This window comes from Glossina fuscipes, unplaced genomic scaffold (genome assembly GCF_014805625.2).
Source record: "Glossina fuscipes isolate IAEA_lab_2018 unplaced genomic scaffold, Yale_Gfus_2 28, whole genome shotgun sequence".
Lineage (NCBI taxonomy): Eukaryota > Metazoa > Arthropoda > Insecta > Diptera > Glossinidae > Glossina > Glossina fuscipes.
Genome location: NW_023998423.1, coordinates 6,508,936 through 6,530,545, shown reverse-complemented (window position 1 = coordinate 6,530,545; position 21,610 = coordinate 6,508,936). Strand labels below are relative to the sequence as shown.

At 33.4% G+C, this 21,610-nt stretch overlaps 1 protein-coding gene across 4 annotated transcripts in view; it reads right to left on the bottom strand.

Moving 5' to 3' along the window:
* Positions 1 to 21,610, bottom strand: part of LOC119636665 — a 50,926-nt gene that overhangs the window by 13,590 nt on the left and 15,726 nt on the right. The window contains exons 1-2 of one of the 4 annotated variants that reach the window (XM_038032185.1): positions 18,762 to 18,977; positions 2,474 to 3,476 (exon numbers count right to left, since the gene is read on the bottom strand). In XM_038032185.1, coding sequence (XP_037888113.1) covers positions 2,474 to 3,331 — 858 coding nt within the window. In that variant the 5' untranslated portion in view covers positions 3,332 to 3,476; positions 18,762 to 18,977. Of the gene's footprint in view, positions 1 to 2,473; positions 3,477 to 6,402; positions 6,590 to 18,502; positions 18,736 to 18,761; positions 18,978 to 21,610 lie in introns of those variants that run through there. The other 3 variants (XM_038032187.1, XM_038032188.1, XM_038032186.1) reach the window with 3 other exon arrangements.

Below are 21,610 nucleotides of genomic sequence, written 5' to 3'. Positions count from 1 at the left end.
TCTTCCGCACTTATTGATCTTTCTATCTATTCGACTACTCATGAAGAGCATAACAATAGTGTTTTCATAGCAATGCGTTTGCTTTCTCTGAGGCATTTTTTTTGCATGAAGTGGAAAGCTTTTTAACTGGAACTGTGGAAATTTAACTTGCCAAAGGTTACATGTGCTCGTACTTCCTAAACTTATGATGCTGCTATGCTAAGTATTTCTTCAAAGCTAACCTAACCATTTAGACACCATTTCCCTCTATTACTCAAAGCCTTACAAATTCAGGGGAAAGGTAACTGAAGCGAACATTCCGATAGCACTCTTGCCTCTTTTGTTATGTATAAGCCGTGAATACTCTAAAATCCCAATTCTGCCTTCTAATGATTTTGTAAGCTTTCCGGTAGTATCTGTCTAAGGTGTTTGGTCTTGCCAAGTACTCACAAAACTTTTTTCTTTCTCTCCAAAATAGTTGCAGATAATTCTTATAGCATTGTATCTGCAATATTTGAGTGTTTCTAGCGTCAACCTTTTGTTGTATTTTCTGTCGCTTCTATTTTTCCTTAAAAAAACTTTGAACTTTAAAATCTGCCAATGCTAATGAAACAAGAAGTAGAAGGAGTAAAGAAAGATGTTGCAAGAGTAAGTTGTTTGTATATCTGATTTGTCAGCTACTCTCCTACCCTATTTAGTAAGCTGAAGACCTTTTCCACCGCACGATGGACCCACTTTTCGAACATCAAAAAACTCAAAGCAGAGTGAAAGAGAATTGATTGAATATATTCATAATGTGATTTTGAGAAGATCTTCGATTAATTGCCGCTAAATTATATGAAATCACAGACATTTGATGCAAAGGCCTGACCATAGAGTATACTAACATCGATGCTTGGTGGATTTGAAATTCGGCTTTTTGGAATTCAGTAGAACCAAAAATTCGAATTCGGTGAGTTCACGTGGCTTGAATAGCGCTATAAGTCTATTCCCTCTCTATGAATTTCGTAAAAATCAAAATATTTCTATGTGATTATGATACGTGTAGAAAAGTACTTTTGAGCCTTTCGCGAGCGAATCGCTTCAAAAATAAATTAGAGAAATTTGAGAATGGCTAGAAAAAGCGTAAGTAGTTAGTACATTTCATCAATCGTTGAGGCGACGAACGCCTCCGAATTACTTCAGAGAATTTAAAAATACTACTACTTATGCAACAAAGTTCTGTCACTTGAAATTGTTTCATTCATAAAACATGACGCGTTCGATTTTTCCGAAAATTTGAGTGGACATATGTGACTATAGTGTTTTAACTGATTACTAGCTATCTTCCAATGCATATCAAAGTGTAAAGACATGGGTCTAAACTGGTGGTATTTAAGTCAAATGGCCATGAATATTTATGTCTTTGCAAGGTAGGTCAATAGTGATCCCCGTTCAACTCATGCCGTAAGAGATTCATTTTTCATAGCCCGAAATAATTAGGTGAAGATAATGCTTGCTTTTATAGTGACTAGCAAGCTAACGTCAACCCTTCGATTTGTGTTGTTTTCGGTTAGTGTTCAAGAAGAACCCGTTTTCTTTCCTTTTACATCTTTCCCTTATGCTTCTTGACTTATTCTTAACTCTAGAATAAGCTCTTTTTGAGTATTTGCTGGACTTTTGTTTAGTGAACTTCTTCATAGAATAATTCTAGTGAAGCTACAGATTAAATCTTTTTGCATGGAATCCCGCAAACCACTCTCTGGTTCATACTTTAACGCATTTTCAGCCCAAGCGAACCTAAATATTGCCACGGGTTAGGTGGCAGTGTTTTCCAATTTCGAAAAAGAATAACGTGACATTCATCTGAGCGACAGCCTGTAAACAATTGAAACTTGTGCCTTACAATCGCCAAACCGCGATTTACCTAAGCCGAAAATTTCGTCATGTAAACAATTTCAGGTGACAGGTGAACTCATTTGCACAACTGACTCGGTACTGCTCGGTTCTACATAATTAGGCACCGTTTTATTTAACATTTTCTTAACTCTTGCTAATTTACAATATAATTCTCTCTCTTTGAAGAAGAATCGTCATTACTTGTGTCACAATGTCGTCAACAATTTCGAAAACAACATAATTTTATCCGATTATATTTTTGTTATTTGAGTAACTGAGGGAAAGATTAGTTGTTTGAAATTCTTCCGGTAAATTTCTATAAATGCATTAATTCTTGCGTGTTTGGCTTCTTTTTCTTACTAAAACTGACCTTGTTTCTAATTTCCGTATTACTAGCATTTGCTTACTTCTTAGAACTTATTTGCTTATGCGGGTATGTATGCGGGTCTTTTCATGAGTGTGCAGCAAATGCGCTTTTCGCTTAACAATCTATTAACCTTACGTTATTTGTTTTTAATTGTTTTCTTTTTTTTTTTTTTGTTGTGTTTTTGTGTTTTGCTTGCAATCTGCGGTTGCTTTTAAGTATAATTACATTTGAAAAGAAAGTCATACTAACCTGGTTAGAAAGCGGCTGTAATGCAACTTCATCCTCATTTTCCAAAGAATCCTTGCCTAGCTGCGTTTGCAACGATGTCGTAACGGTAATTCCTAGTTGTTTTATTTTTGTCGCATTAATAGTAGTAGTAGTAGTGGTAGTAGTACTCGTAGTAATTGTAGCAGTAGTAGTGGTATTTGTGATTGTTGTGGCGTCAACATAATTGTTGCTTGTACCAAAGCCAAGATTACCTGTACGAGAATTTGAACATTTCCGTTGTTGATATTGTTGTTGGTGTTGTTGACCGAAATACTGATGCAAAGCGGCAGCGGTATTAACCAAATTGTAAGTTGTTTGCGTAGTTGCTGCTGCCGCAGCCGCCGCCGCCGCCGCTGGTTGTACAGTTATTATTGAAGGGGAGGAGGAGGCGGAGGTGTTTACGTTATTGAAATTTACGTTAGCTAACGATTTTATGGGCGTTGTGCAGTGACTACTATTATGACTGCTTACAGAAAGTTGTTGCAAATTGGCAGTGACCAAAGAGCTACTGGTAACAACATATTGTGGTAATTGAATAAAATTCTCATCCGCAATATTGTGACTTTTCAAACCAGTAGACGATAATGTTGCATTATTCGCGTTACTATTGCTAAATTGTTTTGATGATAATTGATTCAATGATGGAGCAACTTCTCCAACTTGCTGATGCTGATGTTCATGCTGTAACTGTTGCGTTTGTTGTTGTTGTTGTTGTTGCTGTTGCTGCTGCTGATGATGCTGATGATGATGAAAATGTTGTTGTATTGCATTAGGTACATGTTGATGATATGACGTACAGTCAGAATCTCCCATGCCCCAATCCCCCAAAAAATATACCATTCCCTTTTGCGTAAAACAGTTTAAACAATTAATGATTGTTGCTGCTCGAACGTAAACCTTATATCCAATTTTCTAAGCGAATCAAAAATTCCTCAATGTCCGATAGGATTGATAAGGCGACGGCTCAGTTACAAATGTTTAAAAACTATAAAGAGATAGGAAGAGAAAAAAAAAATAAATACAATTGATTTAATTACTTTATGAGTTGAGCTTAACACGCATTCAATATGAAATCAATTGTTACGTTGATCGAATTGTATGCAAAGTTTGCGTAAAAACGCTACAAGGTCACATACTAATTGTGCCACACGACTATGATGCCTTTGTCACAAATGTGCATTTGAGAGAAAAAAAAAAAAAATGATTGATAACATATTTGAAAGCATTGCGAATTTCCGTAATTATGTGCGCGTTATGCCCACAACATTGGTATTATGATATTACATATCGCTATCCGCATTTGTCTTATTACAAGTCAATACGCGTTGTTGTCTCTTAAGTCGTTTATGCTTAGCAAATAAAATTTTGTAGGAAATTTACTTTTTCAATTTCCTTATGCCATTATGACATATAACCAGTAACAACAAGAAAGACAATCAATTGCCAACAATAATACGAATAGGAAGATTAATAAATATGAAAAATATCAGTTTAATAATTTGAATACGAATTTTGGTTATCCCCTATCGTACATTTGCTTTATCAAAACTACTTCCGCTTTTTTTTTTTTAAACTTTTAGCAATCGTTGCGCCTTTGCAAGCTCGAACAACTGCGATGGATGGAATAGGCGATATTTGTGCTTTTTAAGGCATTGCCATAATTTCCTCTGAAACTTAAAAAAAATTAAAAAAAAAAGCAAGTTTGTAATCCGGGCAAAGCCATCAGCCACTTCACCTATATTCGTTGTAGAATACAAAAATCATTGTATTTTTTTTAATGGTCATCCTTATAAGGGAAGTAATCCCAAAAATTAGACCTAGCAGGTTCAAACTTGGTACAAGAAATCTTCAGAAAACGACCGATGGACCGATGGACGGATAGAAAAAATTTGGACCGATTCAGAAAGTGATTCTGAATTGATTGCCATAAGAAAATGTGTGTCTAACTCAAATCTTTCTCTGCACATTCGCGCAAAGTTAATACGCCACGCGCCACCAATCTTGTAGGGTATAAGCAAATCACTATTCAGTTAATCGCAACTGCAGTGAAACTTGCTTGAAATGGATGACTTCAACTCTCTACGTTTTGTGTCCATTTGTGTTCGTCGATAATGCTGCATCCATATATCTGTGCATGCTTGCTTGCTTTAAAAAAAAAATAAAAAAAATAAAAACGATACACAGGGCTCGTGAAATTTCAGCGAAAGCCAAAACCTAAGTTGCTTGATAGTTAAATGGTTAACAATTTCTATTTTTCATTTTCTTTTATTTTTTTCTTCACTTTCTATTCACCACTACATGTTCACATGTAAATGAAAACCATATGTTTTTTGCTCGAAATTAATCACTTAACGATTTGAAGGCAATGCAAGCGAAAGTAATTTCATGTAAAATGATTTGACGAAAACGCTAAAAACATCCTGCTACGGCTTTTAACAACCATTGCAATGTTAATAACAAAAGGAAGAGGTATCTTCGCTATAAAATCGAAAATGACATTCGGCTCAAGTCCTATTATTTTATCCCTATCAGTAGCCTGCGCGGTCTAAGGTATTCATCTATCAATCTACAAGAAACACCGAAAATCCGTACTGTTTTGATAATTGTTTGGCAACAAATCTCTGGCGGATTTGATTTATTCTCAAACTTGACACGCGACTTCCAATAAGAAGTTGTCTTCATCGTTGCGCGGACATTTGTTGCTATAACAAGCATACGCAATTTCACTTTTTTGACTTAGGCTCGAGGCACGCATTCCTCACGCAATCGTAGACTGAATTAGTGGCAGTCAAGGTCTAGGTGAATATTCGCGTTAGAGCGGACTTATCGAACAATTGCCTGATTATCTTACTTAGCCCGCTCTTTCGTGGGCGTTTTATGCTCCCTGCATATGGTTCTCCCACCTTTCAGATCAATTATTTTAATCAATTCTCTATTCGATTTTGTCAGATCATTGCAGTGATGTCTCAAGGCGCTGTCTTACATTTATCCGTCCATTAGAACTATCCCTTCTAAAGTACCGTACACTTTCAACTCAAAATCTTACAATTGCACAATAATTTATGCAATCGAAGTCAAGAGACAAACAAATCGATCGATGTCATTAAATCGATATATCCCAGTCCAAGGTGATCATATCTGTAGACATACTTTATAATGTTTACGAAGTGTACTGCAGTACTTTGCAAATACGTGGTGTGTATAATATAAATGCTTAATTAATGCTTAACGAAATTAACTGTTAAAGTCAATTAAAATTTAAAGGTGGGCAAAAGTATTGCGAGCATTTCAGTTGTCTTGAAAAAATAAATAAACAAGTACTGATAACATTTTTTTACAAAATTATACTCGAAATAACGGAACACAAAAAGTAAAAGCCTACAATGCAATTGTTTATAAGAAAAACATGATATTTGTAGAAGATATTCTCTATCCGCGGTAAACAAGTAATTAAGTTAACTTGAAATAATCTGATCGTCATTAAGACTTTTAGCCTTTACTTGGCAATGGTGGTATATTCATTTTGTTGAACTCTTTATAATGTAACACTAACACACTAACAAACAGCCATCACAAACCGTGTTCTTTCTCTCAATTTTTAACTAAACCCCAAGATTCCGTCAGTGTGGTCATCTTCTTGATCAAATTTTCGTAAGAGCAAAGGCAAACAAATGCTTAGCCACTTACATTCCTAGCCTATGGTTGCAGGTCACGTCCTAAATTGATCATAATCGGGCGGAAATTCAACGACCCTAGAGTACTTTTGTGGTCTTTAGTGGCACATCTAATGGTATCTAACTTATAGGGCCAAAGTGATTCTAGTACCCACGACTGACTGACATGCCCACGATCAGAATGACATTTTGCAATTTTTATATATTGATGATAGATAAGCAAAGTTCGCTCCTTACTTTCCTTTCATTCCGACAAAGCCTTCCGCACCTTATTTCTCTTTTATTCCTCAAAGACATCTGCCATTATCGATCCGTTTCAAAATATTGTATATATGTAAAGTTTAATTACGAAATTTATCCGTGCACTCTCAAAAAGATCAGCTTTACGGGAAACTAGTGCTTTTTCTCATCAAGGTCTAATAAGCTAAAGGAAAGAAAAAAAATGGTTAGTACAGTTAGAAAATTTATTTCTTGTCAATTATTCCTTTGCCTTAGCTTACTCTTCACTCTGAACATATATTTGAAATTTTCATAATATTTTCGGATTTTGATTAAAATCTACGGGGTATAAAGATAGCAGGGGAAGTGCCTACGTAATTATCGTATTTTAATTATAAGAACGTATTATAAAAGTCGATAATCAAGTTATGTAACAAGTAGAAAATGATTTAATATATAATTAATGTATTTGTTCACTATTCACTATTTATCGCTTTTTGAAAAAATGCTAAGAAAGATACGCTTCGGCAATTAAGCACATTACAGCGTAGAGTTGCTGCTAGAAGCAATTCAAGGAAGAAGAAGAATGAGTAAGATTTTGTGTTTGATTGTGTGTCCATTTAGATAGGCTCAGTGAATAAATCGTTCTTCTGGTTACAGCATTTTGGCCGGGATTTAATAATGGGTGATATAAAAGGTCTCCGCGGTTTTTTGCCGCTAGACGAAGTTGGTGTCGGGCAACACTCACTTGATTGTCTCAACCGACCAAGTGCTTAAAAGGTATAATTTCAGCTTATAATTTTCGTGAAGATAATTTTCCAATTCTTTGCTCGTATAAAAAGTTATATTGGTTTGAAAATGAGTGAAATACTTGAAGAAATAGGTTATGCGATGCTATTTTACTATAAAAAAGATAAGTCATGATGAAAATTTTCGAAGTAAAGATGTGCTTGAACAAAGAACCTAAAAATGCTTTCCTCATTTCGGTTCCGAAGATTTAGATGTGAAAGATGCATCTCGCTCTGGTCGGCCAGGCATTGAAAACGTTGAGGAAACTTTATAACTGGCACGCAAGCTGTAAGGAAATACGGGAGGCACTAAACATCTACTGCATGACAATTTGGAATCATTTGAAAAGAGCAGTCTACTAAAAGAAGTACAAAAAAAAAAGATCAAAAAAACGCGGAGACTTTTTATATCAACTATTGGATCGTGACAAAGCTTAGAGTTTCGGTAAGAGGCGAGTACACACAATGAGCTGCCCGATTTCTTTGAAAATTTGATAATGTGTTCAATGTTGACTTGGAAGAGATACTCGAGAGGAGATTTACTTACAGTCTTGCAAGAAAGCCTAGTAGAGCTTAGAGACAAAGAAAAGTTGTGCAACAACTTTCTTATTTAAGGGAGTGATGGGCCTGATAATGATCAGTGGTGGCTATCCGGAACTATGTTTTCTTGTTCGGAATACGTTTAACTTTTCTCTCCGTTCTCTCCGTGATCGGAATCAGAACTGCTCCGCCTGTTTTCTATCTAATTCACATTCAATGAAGATAAGCTTACGCCTACACAAAAGCATTTAAATCGTAGAATATCTCTGCCAATAAAATTCTGCAGGTTGTTTATCAAAAGTTGTAGACCTTCCATGCAGCGAAACTGCATATTTACATTAGCAAATAAATATGACTAATTGCTAAATATCAGTTGACTTAACTAATTCGAAAACTATTTATCAAAAGACTGGAGACATATTACTTTTGTAAGTATGTTTGCAACGCCCAAGTGGAAGGCATCTGATATTCTCATCGTGATTGGAAAAACTTAATATAGAGAGTCGAATGTTGATGCAGAAAATCTTTTCGATCTGCACTTGAAATAGATGAGTAGTTGTCAGAGAAACGTGGTACAGAATTTTGCACTGCGTGTAGTTCTGCTTAAAGTAATCTCCTCGCCAGGTGATGAATGTTTAAGGTGCACTCTAAGGTAGAAAATATATAGCTGGTGTTTTTTTTTTTTTTTTATTGTTACTCTCCTCCCCGCATTACAAGGCATTATTAGTTTGTTTACTCAGTTGTCTGGTTTTGTCGTTGTTGTTTGTTGTTTCACTTATGGCACTTAATCGCGAAAATAATTGTTTGCTTTATTGTACTTAATAATAAGTTTTCACACTTTCAACTAAATTTGACTTATACTCCACATTGACGATATTTAGGTGTTGTTACTAAGCAATTGCTTGAATACTCAATTGCTTGAGAAATAGTCAAACAATGGAAAATAGGGGATGGTAAGGGGACAATTCTATCTTCTATGATAAAGTGTGTGCTGCTTGTAAAAAGTACATCCATAGAATTTATGAAGTCATTGATGTTTACTTTGTGCTTTTTGCTTACAAACGAAATGAGTTGATTGGTAGTTCTTTTGTTTACGAAGCGAATAAATACGAAATTTACATTTACTATTTAAGGTATGCCTTAAGGAAAATTTTGATTAGCTGACAAACAAATCATTATTAGGTGTTCTTCTCCCAAATAATTAATATAACGAAGATATGGATATGAGTTTCTAAGATCTTTTCAAAAACACATTTTAATCTGAAAGCGTACCTTCATCCCCATATGCCGAGAGAAGTACGTCGTGCCGGAAATTGCCCCCCAATCCTCTCCCAGAAAACAGGAGAAAATCACTCTTCCATTTGCCAAGGACGTTCAGAAAGATAGATAAATAGTTTATAGCGGCTACTGTCTCTTTCTCTCTCTCTCTCTCTCTTCCCACATCTCGCGTCTAACGTGAACTGAGTTGATTTGGAAAACAATGCCTTTAATAATGTTGAGAAATTATCTTTTCTGGAAGAAGGAAACAACTCTTCCTCCACGTAATGTGTAGTTGCGATCACCATTGTTAGCTTATTTTTCCCTATTCTGACGGTCAGGTGTTCACAACTAGATGGACGACTTTAACATATAGATACACAAGATTATTAATTATTAAGCAAGTTTCAAGTGTAACGTTATATGTCCATGCGTAAGGTAAGGGATCAAAATTGAGGTACGATACTGGATCCTCATCTATTTTCCTATGTTTTTCGATTTGAATTTCCTGACTTTCTTTTAATGCATTCGATCTACGTTTTACCGAATATTGAACTAAACAAGTCGACATTCTTACATAACAAGATTGCTTCAGCTCGTCGCTTAGTGGTATGTTACAATGTATTTGCTGGAACTTATCTTCGCCATTATCATGACAACGAATAATATGGCATCCCATTGTCTACAGATTTTCATTGTCCAAAAAGAAGGAGTGACGCATATAATGCTCTCAACCATATCACCAGCTCGACCATAAGAAGTCGCAGAAACTCGTTCAAATCGCTTAGATTTGGTACCAACACAACCACGACTACATAGAAAGGAAATTATTTAAGGAGGCTTCTCCCGCCATTCAAAGAGAGTTTTTTTTTTTTTGTTAAACGTCTGTCCGTAGACCTAATTAGACAAAGTCCATCGTTTTTTTAATCCAAACTGAATCCAAGCGCCCCAAGTGGTGAATAGGCCAAATACTACTACGCTTTGAACAGTAGATATGAAAGTCACGGTCAAATTTATATACACTTGGACTTTGTATAACACTGTAGTGATGAATTACTAATTGTAGTACTCCTCGTTTAACACGCTACTTATAAAGCACGGTTTCGATACGGTACGATACAAACTAATAGTATCAAGCGAGAGACGGATTGTAAAGAAATTAACAGCTCATCCCTTTGCAATAATAGCATAATAGACACAAACATATTTTATATAAACCGAATATACATTCACATTCGCCCACACTTCGGGTGGCTTTCCTCTACCTACAGCTTTCACTTGAGAAAAGAAAAGCATCATGCTTTTCATACAGAAAACAAATAGATTTTGTTTAGTCTAGAAAAGCCTATAGAAGCTAATGCACGAAATCCAATTACAAATTCAATTATCAATAACGTGACTGCTGACTACGTTTGTCTGCCATCATAGCATTTTACTTCGCAATTAAGTTTTCATTCACAGCTGTGACCAAAGCAAACGCGACTTTGTCGCTATCTACAGTGAAAATCGCAATTGTTTGATTTATTGTCGGCAACAACAACAACAACAACAACAATACCATTGCTGCTCTGTCATCATCATCAACATCATCATTATTTGCAGCTTATTACCCATTGATACTGTAGTAGTCATAGCCGACAATTGCTGTGAACTTTGGGAACTTTGTAAGTGTATGCGAAGCTTAAAAGACCTGAAGCGGATGTGTATGATATCTTTTATTCGGACGACCAATGTTCAATTTATCGAGTTGTAAGATAAGCAGACTTTGTTCATAAGTAACATTGCTATTAGTGGGGGGGGGGTTTAAAAATCAAAATGCATACAATTCATGCCTGGCAATCATAAATCATACGCAAAACTGTATCTATCTCTTTGGCATGAAGCATCACTTAGGTCTGCTAAGTAAATAGTCATCAATGCCGTCATATCGAAAACTTTGTAAAAATATGTTTTCATTGCATAGTCTGATTGACTTAGATTATGAGGAACACACAATGACCTTGACATTTGTGTACTTCTGTATCATGACACCAAGCTAATTTTGGTGATATTTCGCGCCACTGTTTCATTGTATTTCAATTCTTTTTCTATAGTTTATTCTTCGCAATAAATAGTTGATAAATATTAAGCAGATTATTAGACCCTACACTTGTACTAAGAGCATATTAACTTTGTGCAGATATGAGCAATATCAAAAAGAAGAAGAAGAACTTGAGACAGACACACTGTTTAATCTATGTATATAGACTTGAAATTATTTTCTGAATCGATTTAAGCATATCTGTCCATCTGTCCGCCTGGCGGATTTAAATCTACACTTCGCAATTATTGGAATATCTTGACGAAATTTCGTACTCTAATTGGTTTTGCTTCACGAACAAGCTGTATTGAAAATGGATTGGATCGGAACATTTTTACGATCATTCGCCTTATTGTGAAAAGTCTGTTATACGAAAATAATTTTCCATTTTCGAAAACTACCATAAAGATTAAGTATATTTCAGCATATTAAATCGGTCTGGATTATTTGGACAAGATTGGTCGTGTTTTTAACAACCGTAGCATACAAGTGTTTTTACAAAAAATAAGCCTTCATATGGCAAAGCTGTCCAATTTTTAATATTTCACAGCGAGAAAATATTCTGCCCACGTGGCTTCTCATGTTCAACTTGCAATTTTTGCAATATTTAAGATAGTCTGATGAACTTTGCTATAACGATCCATCTCTCTGCCAAAGAACTTCGAAAATGCATTGAATGATGGTATTTTGTAAGACTATGTCGGGAAAAATGATTTTGACATATTTAATAGATAAAAAAAATTTCAGATGTGTTCAAGTATCACGGATAATCTCTAAAGACTCTTAGAAGAAATACCGTATTTTTCGAACCATAAGAGACCCCGGACGATAAGATGTACTACAAATTTTTTAAGATTATTTTTAGAAAAATATATTTTAATTTTACTTTCAGATAAAAATTTTTATTTATTGTTAACATAACTCGCATTAGCAATATTCATTCTCGGTACTATCACTCGTCTCGTTAATATCACCGTTCGTATTACTGTCAGCTGAACGATTGTTGTCAGTCCTTTCAAACCTGAAAATTTACAGACGATTTATTGAAAAAATATTTCAATGGTACCTTCGGACGATAAGACGCACTCAAAATTTGAGTCCCTTTCTCTATGTAAAAAATTGCGTCTATAGCATGTAAGTTAAGGTAAGTTTCCAAATTTTATGGCGAAAAGTTGATATAAAATATTTATTTGATGTATAAATTTATTATGTTAAATATGAACTACACAGATTTATCTTTCAGATCTCTCCCCATAGGTGTGTTTATGAAGAACTCAATTTTTTCAGATGCTTTGACAAGTGAACAAATGACATCGGCAAATATATATATGTAGGGTATTTAAAAATCGGCTTCGCCTCGACTATATTGCATTTTGATTTGTTTATAGATTCGCTTGTGGTGGACGCTGAAATTCATTCTAAAGTCAATATATAGGTCTTTCGACATTTCGTCTCTCATTATTATTGGTAATGAATGAATAATTAAATTTTAATTAATTATGTCAGAATGTTTTTAAAAGGAAATAAAGCATTACAGATATTGTTTAAAGAAATTCAATGAACTTATTAGCAATGAATTGTTTTCAATTATCGTCAAAAAGTCGATCACCCTGAAATGCTTGCAATAAAAACACTTTTCCACAATTTACTTACTTAATATTTTTGCGAAAAGTAAGTGAACTTAATTCATTTAAAGCGAATTATGCGTATTTTGTTAACAATATATTTATCTGGCAAAAGCCCAGCATGCATTTTCTAAAGTAATTGTTGTCAAGCGTTGGTACTTAAGAAACTGTAAACATTATCACATTTTTTAAATTTCAATGATATTAAGCGAAACGATGCTCGATGACGCTGAATGCAATTAAAAATAAGTACGAACATTATAGACCGGCCTTCAAATACCCTACACCACATTGTCTAACACATTTTTGTGATATTACTATTATGGGTGAATTTTCATTAGCACATATTTTAAACTTAGACTTTTTTCTGTTCTACATAGGATCAATTTTCGTGAAAATCTATATATAGGATGGGATCCAAAAACTCAGCCGAGATAGTACAGTTAAATTTCTTATCTTAAATTACTATTTTCATTATGAAGCATTGAAAATCATATCTTTTTGGCCTATGAACTTCAGTTTTCGGTATATAAGAGGTGGTTCTAAAATTGCCCCAGACGTTGAAAAATTTTCATACCAATTTACAATCCCGAAAGATGACAATTTAGCCACTTTTGCCAAAAAAATGTTGAAACTTGCACTTTTTGCATATAGCGACTTTTGAGAATCGGGCGTTATATGGGACGAGTAGTTGAAAAACTGGACTGATGCGAAAAAGTTTTGAATGGAGTTCGTTCTTGAGTAAGCACACGTCACTGTACCAGATTTCACCAAAATATCTCAAAAATTGCGACCTATAGCTTGAATACCAATTCAAACGGATACACATTAGACGGACAGACGGACTTCGATCAATTCAGATAATGATTTTGTAATACAGTTAGGTCTATCTTAAGCCCTTCTGCGTTATACTATTAACTTAATACACCTTGTAACAAATGATGTAGGGTAGAAAATACATTGGAATATTGCTGGAATGTTCAAATAATTAACTGATGGGATTACATCAGTAAATGCGTATAAAATTTATGAGACCGTTAAAAGAGAACATTGAAACAAAAAATATATTTCTCTGGAATAATTATATTTTCGCTTTTAAAGTGGGTGACGTCGCTTAACCCACAACAATTTATAGATATTTCATATGTGTTTTATAGATATGGCCTTCAATCCCTTATGGGGGAATCTTTATTAGAAGGTCAATTAAAAAAATTATAATCGAAAGAGATCGACTATCGGATACCATACATCTCTTCACTTGATACCACTCTGCATTTATTTCTGTCTTAAAATACGGCAAATTATACTTTGCTACTACAAAGGCTAACTTTTCTTGATAACCCGTATATGAGTGAGGTGACCTAGTCTAGGTTTGTTAAAGTTAATTGTCTTATCGAAGAATTTATTGTTCGTCAACTGCTTTCATCAAGGAATACTAAAAAATTTAATGTTGTTCTCCGCCTCAGGCAAAGAGTCTCGTCTATCAACTCGATGGTCGTGCGTTCGAAACTCTAGTGCAGCAAAGTTTTTAATAAATAGCCTTAGGTACTAGTGCTTTAAGACTTTACTCTTACAATTTACTACTGCTCTGGCTAAGTTAATAGAAATAATAATAAATTTTGTTGTCACGTACACAGACTTATTTTTGTTACTCGGTAGATTGATCAGAATCTCATCTCCATCTTCCATTCAAATTTTTGTATATCCATTTAGGGCAAAAAAATGCTACTGGACCGAGTTTCGTTGAGAATGCTTAAAAATCACAAACTACTAGGGAAATGTAAAAATGGTTCAATTTAATTCACTTTCAAAATCGTTCGTGTTTGAGCCAAAACAAAAATCAATGCATCACGCTTCGTCGAAATATTTCGAAAATTTCGACCCTTATATTAAATACATTAATGCATGAGCAGACGTAGGACGAACAGATTCCCATGGTATTTTACGTGGATACACACGCAACGCCCCAAGGATGATTAGTCCCCGAGTGCCAGTGAAGACACGTTTATGGGTGTATCTCCCCCCTTGGCGAGGACGAGGCCAATCCAAAACATAAGACGGACGGATATGCAGCTATCGATTTATAAAACGATTCTAAACCGATTAATATATCAAATCTCAAGTCCTTCCCGGTGGCATGTACATCCGCCAAACTTCACATCTCCTTACAAGTGGCGTGGGGTTCAATAAATGTCTTGATGGAAAAAATAGCTTATGTTTTACGTCATGAAATTCATCATTTTTATGAATAAGAAGGCATCTGCAGTTGTTGTTAATCGTAGACCATGTCCATATAGTATGTTGAACCTACAAGTTTTTAATTTAAGGCTTTAGTTATACGTTATATGTAAAGCATCAATAAGCTTTTACCCATTAAAGATCCCATTCTTTGCTGATTTCAGGTTATATCCTACACAATTTGTAGTGCACGCTATAATAAGTTTGTGCGGAAGTATGTAACACGTACGAGTTCTTAAGATAGACCCACGTTTTATTATACCGATCGATTTAGAATCATATTCAAAATTAATCTAAGCCTATCTGCCCGAATAGTGTCTGTTCATGTAAATTTTTGTTCAAGCTATAGGTCGCAATTTTTGAACTATCTCGATGAAATTGGTACAGTGACCTGTTTGGACTCAAGGACGAACTCTATCGAAAGTGGTTCGCACCGGTTCACTTCCCCAACCACTCCCCTTAGAACGACCTATTCTGAAAAGTCATTATATGGAACAAAAATGCAATTTTCAAAATTTCTAAGCAAAAGTGGCTAAGTAGTAGTATTTTGTGCATTCTAATTTGTTATGAAAATTTCGGACCAGTTGGGGCAAAGGATAATTTTCAATACTTTATCATGAAAACTGTATCAGAATAGTAATTTAACATGAAAACATTAACCATGTACTAAATTTGAATCTCTCGGCCTATTTTTTGGATTCTACTCTAATAGGGATTTTGATGAAAATTGATTTTTTGTAGAAAATTGACCCATAACAGTAATATGATACAAAAATAAGGATTGTGTTAGACAATGTAGTGTAGCGTACTTAATGGTCGACCTTGTCCGATTATAATATTCCTACGTGTTGTTTATTGTATTAATATTCACAGATTTTCCTTGTGAAATAGTTAAGGATTTCTAAGATATTTTATTGCGTAGAATCATTCACAATAATATTTTTGCCGATATCGAAATACGATTTTTGTTGTTTTATGAGTAAATTTATTATATTTTTGTTTTTTTCCAACTAAAGTCAATTATTTTCATGACATTTTAGCGCGCATTTTTATTTCATTATTCTATGAACAAAATAATTTGTTTATTTCGTTTATTAAAAAAAAAAAAAAAAAAAAAAACATAAATAAAAAACCGTGAACGTATTTAAAGATAACGTAAATAACTTTTTTTTTTTAAATAAGACTTAAACATAAACAAACAACAGTACCCCAGCTGAATGAAAGTTTTTATAGCTCGAATATCTAATTCTTGTGATCATAACTAATTTCATTTCAAAATAATTAAAAAAAATTTTCACCTCAATGCATGACAAATGTAAATAAAACAAAATACGTAAATAACTCGCGTACACAGAATTCAAAAAAAATTTTATTTCTTCTTATGAAAATTCCCGCAGTAAAGTTTTAAATTGCATGTTGTATTAATAGCAGTCTAATATAAGTGAATTTTCATAACCGCGAAAGCTAATATTTCTTGGCCAAATCAATATAACTCTGATCAGCAGAAAATCTAATAATGTTAAGCGCATTCGTATGTACCGGTCTTTCTTTCTTTTTTTTTTTATTGAAATTATTAGAAGTAAATTGAAAACGGGCACCACCTGCTCACAAATCCACCGTAATAAGTAAGATTTTTTAAAGTATCTTTACCCATAAATTTGAAGTTGTTAAAGAAGCCAAAATGAAAGTTGAAATGAGAACCGCTCTGCATAATCGACTATAAGAGATGCTAATAATAAGCACACGTCTAGCTTAAATATTTTTACAACAGTTTTTTAGAAAATGAAAAATATTTTATTGATTGTTATAAAAAAAAAAAAAACTATTATCTTAACAGCTATCCACTTGTCTATGTTTAACCAGCAAATTGGTGTTTATACCGCAGTAATTATTAGATGGAGTCATAAGTAACTTCCGTTTTTTTATCAGACATTTTGTCTTAATTGAATTACAAAATTATATCAATTTAACAGTTGATTATGAGGTATTCAACGTTTTCATTGGTGAGAATTTGTTCCAATATTGCCTTTTTAAAAGCCTGTCGTCAAAAACCGGAAGGACGTCTCGTCTTTTAAGGTCATATCGAATGAAATTTTACAAACCAATTTCTAACTGAAGAAAAAGTAGTTCGCTTCGGTGACTTGTTGTGCCTAAATCCGAGCAATCGATTCTATCTAGTTGCGCCGAAAATTACTTATGACTCGTACTAAAAGTTAAAAATAAAAAAAGAATAATAATATTTCATATCACAAATTTGTATTCATTGGGCTTAGTTTTCCGAATTTATACTCTTACTTTGACTTTCATTACACACTATTTATTCCTTCTTCTTCCTATACTTTTATTATACTCATCATTTAAGAAGTAATGACAACATACGCAACAACGCATGAAGAGGCTTTGTCCCTGTTTTCCTTCACTTACTTACTCACTACTCGTAAATTGCACTTCATTTGGTAGACATTTCTTAGATGTAGACTATTAGCAATCTGAGTGGACTATGCGTGGTACCCACAAAATTAAATATCAAATCTCTTTGCTCAGCTTAATGATCTGGGCCGAGTCTATGTTATTTGAACATTGGCATGGAAACTTGGCACTTTTCACTTGAAAGCCGCTTTTTTAGTTGAACAGATCAAAACTAAAGACAGATATGATGAAACTGAAAACAAACTATTATTTAAATACATCTTATGGATGACTTCGATCTCAAAGTTCGGAAAAATATTGACTAAAATCCCATGCTGCTCCATTGAAAAGAAGAATTTCATAAGAATCACTAAATGAGACAAACCCCCAAACGCTGAGTAGGCGTGATCCAAGTTTGGCAAAGTTAATTATATCCCCCAAGAACTTGATTTTATTGATCTTCACTTATCCCCGTGATAGACATCATTGCAATATAAAAGTTTATTTGCCATGTTGAGAAATCAACTCACAAATATGAACAAACTTTCATCATAAAGAAGTTAGACTTGGATGCCGTATGAACTGTTTTTAGTTGTGAGAACGTTTCTATATGAGAGGGGTCAAAAAATGATCCCACTTTGCCCTAATTTTCCACATGTTTAGAGGATTTTCCTCAAACCTAATTTTCCACATGTTTAGAGGATTTTCCTCAAAAAGCACTGAAGTATAATTAATAAACAGTAGCGAGCAACTGTAACATTTAACAAGTGGTAAAATTAATTAAAATGAATAAAAGCTTATTATAAGATAAACGTTGATGCCGCACGACGCGCTCATAAACATCAACATCTTTCAAGAATTTATATACTAATTTCATATGAGGAATATCGTAGATTTGCGATTTTCATTCATGCAACTTGATTGCGTTTATTACTTAAAGGCGATACTAAGATACTACCGAAGATATACAACAATTTATATATAAAGAACATTTCAATAAACTTCAAAAGTAAAAATTTGCATTTAATTAAAATTAGAATCGATTTGTTCTTTTTTTTATTTCCAATTGTTTTCATTTATAAATCAAACTCATTTACATGAGAAAGTGGTGTGTTTATACGTGTGATTAATACATATATACATTTCTATATATATATATATATATATATACATATATATACCTTAATTATTTTTATTGGTATTTTGTCATATGTTCGTTTTCAGAATAGTTGGTTACTCTGGTTGTCGTATTTAGATATTTGTCTTGACTCATTCCTCTTGATTATAAGCGCACACAAACGCAATCTTACACAAGACACAAAATTGCATGCATTACATCTTTTACGAGTTCATTTTAATTTTTCACGAAAATAAACAAGAAAAAAAAACTTTAAAAGAAAAAAAAGCTAAACTTGTTTGCAATTGAGACGTTTTTTTTACCTTTACTTTTTCTTTTATATGGGAAACGATGCCTTGAGAAATTTCGTGATATGAATGTTTTTCCCACGACTGTTTTTTTTTTTTTTTTTTGTATCAGTCTTATTTTAATAGATCTTAATATGATTAAGTTATTCGTCTTTAATATATGAATACATTTCATAAACTTTTTTCTATTGATCTCATAATTATGAATTTTTTTATTAAATTTGCTTATGTGTATTCACTTTTTCCACTTTTCTTACAACATTTATAGAAGCTTTTTTTTGCAGAATTTTAAACATATATTTTTTTTCTATAATACTAGTATACATATATTTAAGTGCATTTACACACGTACACAAGATTGTATTTAACTACTTCTCACACGCGTCGAAAAATTTGTCTCTCTCCGCACTAACTAAATAACGTCCGCAACAAAGGAGTTTTTAATTTTTACTGAACTTTACTAAGAGTGCACCAGCTAACTAACACTCAACTAATTAATGTACATAATACACGCGCAGTCTTGCCATTTTCAAGAGATTTTCCCTTTTTTTTACGGGATTTGAAAAGGAATAGGGTTAACACGCGTTATGCATAGAAAAAGAGAAAGCTTAAATCGTCTGAAATTTGAGTGAAATACAAGTTAAGGTTTCGCCAGTATATGTCATCCATTATGCTCGAGTTAATGTTTGATTAGTGCAATCGTGCGCAAATTTTAAGCTCATGCTGACGCCATAACGTAAATACGATATTACGATCTATCGCACGTGTAAACTGCGTTTTGTCTCATATATTTTACGTAAATCTTTGCATGAAAATTTTTATAGAAGCAAAACAGAAATTCTTCCATAAGAAAAACACAGCAAATAAAATTTTATTCCCATGCTGATAAAACGATTCTATAAGAACATATAGCAAAGCAAAATTACTCTTAAAAGATATATACATATGTATATTTTGCCTTTTCTCTTCTTAAAAGAAAAATTTTGACAAAAAAAATGTATTAAATATAGATATATACAACATTCTATTTTCTTAATATTTGATATACCTATATCCAATATCTATGTTTAATTCTTAAATGCATATTGTTGCCAATTGTCTACGTTTCCAAATTTGAATAAAAGAAAATTGGTAACAATATGCATATAAAAGTTAAAGGAAAAACTACCACACAAAGATTGCTACATAAAGAGATATGAGGTTTTAAACACACGATCGCAGTTACGTCGATAGGGTTAAGGTTAGTGATAATAATTCAATCTCGATGTTAATGATTATGTAATTTTATTTTATTTACATAAGCGAGGATTCGTTGCTTTGTAAAAAGATCTATTGAATCCTATCAATATTTGAATTTTCCATAAATGTGGCGAAAAAATATGGCCAGAACAAAATAAAGGTTTATACTGTTTGCGGATGTTATCGTCCATAACGTCCTATAAACTGAAAATTTACACATAAAATTTACAAAAATACTTCCACCCACTAAATTCAAAGAAAATAGTATTTCAAATAGCTGTAGACTTCCCATGAGCATATAGTGAGATAGTATTTCTCCAGTGTTTAGAACTTTTTAAAACCATAAAGCAAATAGACAGATTTATAATAAGCTTCTTTAAGGCTGAAACACTAGTATTTGAGCTTTAGCTCACGAGTTTTGAAAAACCCTGACTTTCTCAAAACTACTGTGAACACGCCCTTGTTATATGAGTTTTAATTTAACGAAAAAAAAAAACATAAAATAATAATATAAAATCAAGTAAGAACATTGCAGTTGGGCAAGGGCCAGCTTAAAACACCACACACCACATTATCTAATGCAATTCTTATTTTTTTATAAAATTACTACTATGCATCAATTTTATACAAAAGATAAATTTTCATGAAAATCCTTGTTAGAGTAGGATCCAAAAAATGGGCCGAGATGGTCCAAATTTGGTACAATCGATGTCTTTATGATAAATTACTATTATGATACGATTTTCGTAGTGAAGCATTGAAAATTATATTTCGTCCCAAACAGTCCAAAGTTTTCACACCAATTTACAATGCCCATAAACAACTACTTAGCCACTTTTGCCGACAAATTTTGAAAATTGCAATTTTTTTCCACATAGCGGCCTATTCTGAAGAGTCATCGAAAGAGTCGACCAACGCCAACCATTTTCAACAGCAGTCGTCCTTGGGTTAAGAAACGTCAGTGTACCAAATTTCATGGAAATATCTCAAAAATTGCGACATGCAGCTTCAACACAAATTTACATAGATAGACATCAGAGGGACAAATACGTCTAGATCAATTCTGATTACGATTCTGAATCAATCGGTACAACAAGAGATGGATCTATCTTAAGCCCTTCTGCATGTTACATAGGACCGGACAAGGTTAATATACCCTGCACCACAAGTGGTGTAGAGTATAATGAACTCTACAAAATTTAGACCATCCGCGCCTACTTAAGAATTAATCTTGTACTATATTAGGTTGAGTTTTGGACCCGATTCCCCATGAATACAGATTTGTAAAATTCGAATTTATCTACAAACAAGATATAATTTTTACGTTCTAGAATATAAATAAGAATTGCTTTAGATACTGTGGTGTAGGGTATTTAATGGTCGGCCTTGTTCGACTACAATGTTCTTACTTATTTTTTAAAAATATTTATTTAAAATAATTTGTATAGCTTTCCTTAAGTAAAGATTATTGTCTATATTATTCGCTTGTTTTCAGTACGTAATAAAATTTCCTCTTTTTTAAGAGTCCCCGCTGGAAGAAAAAATTCGCATATTCTTAATGTTCAGCGTAAGCTTAATATATTTTAGTCTCTCACGCTCTCTTTTCTTGTTTCTTATTTTCATAA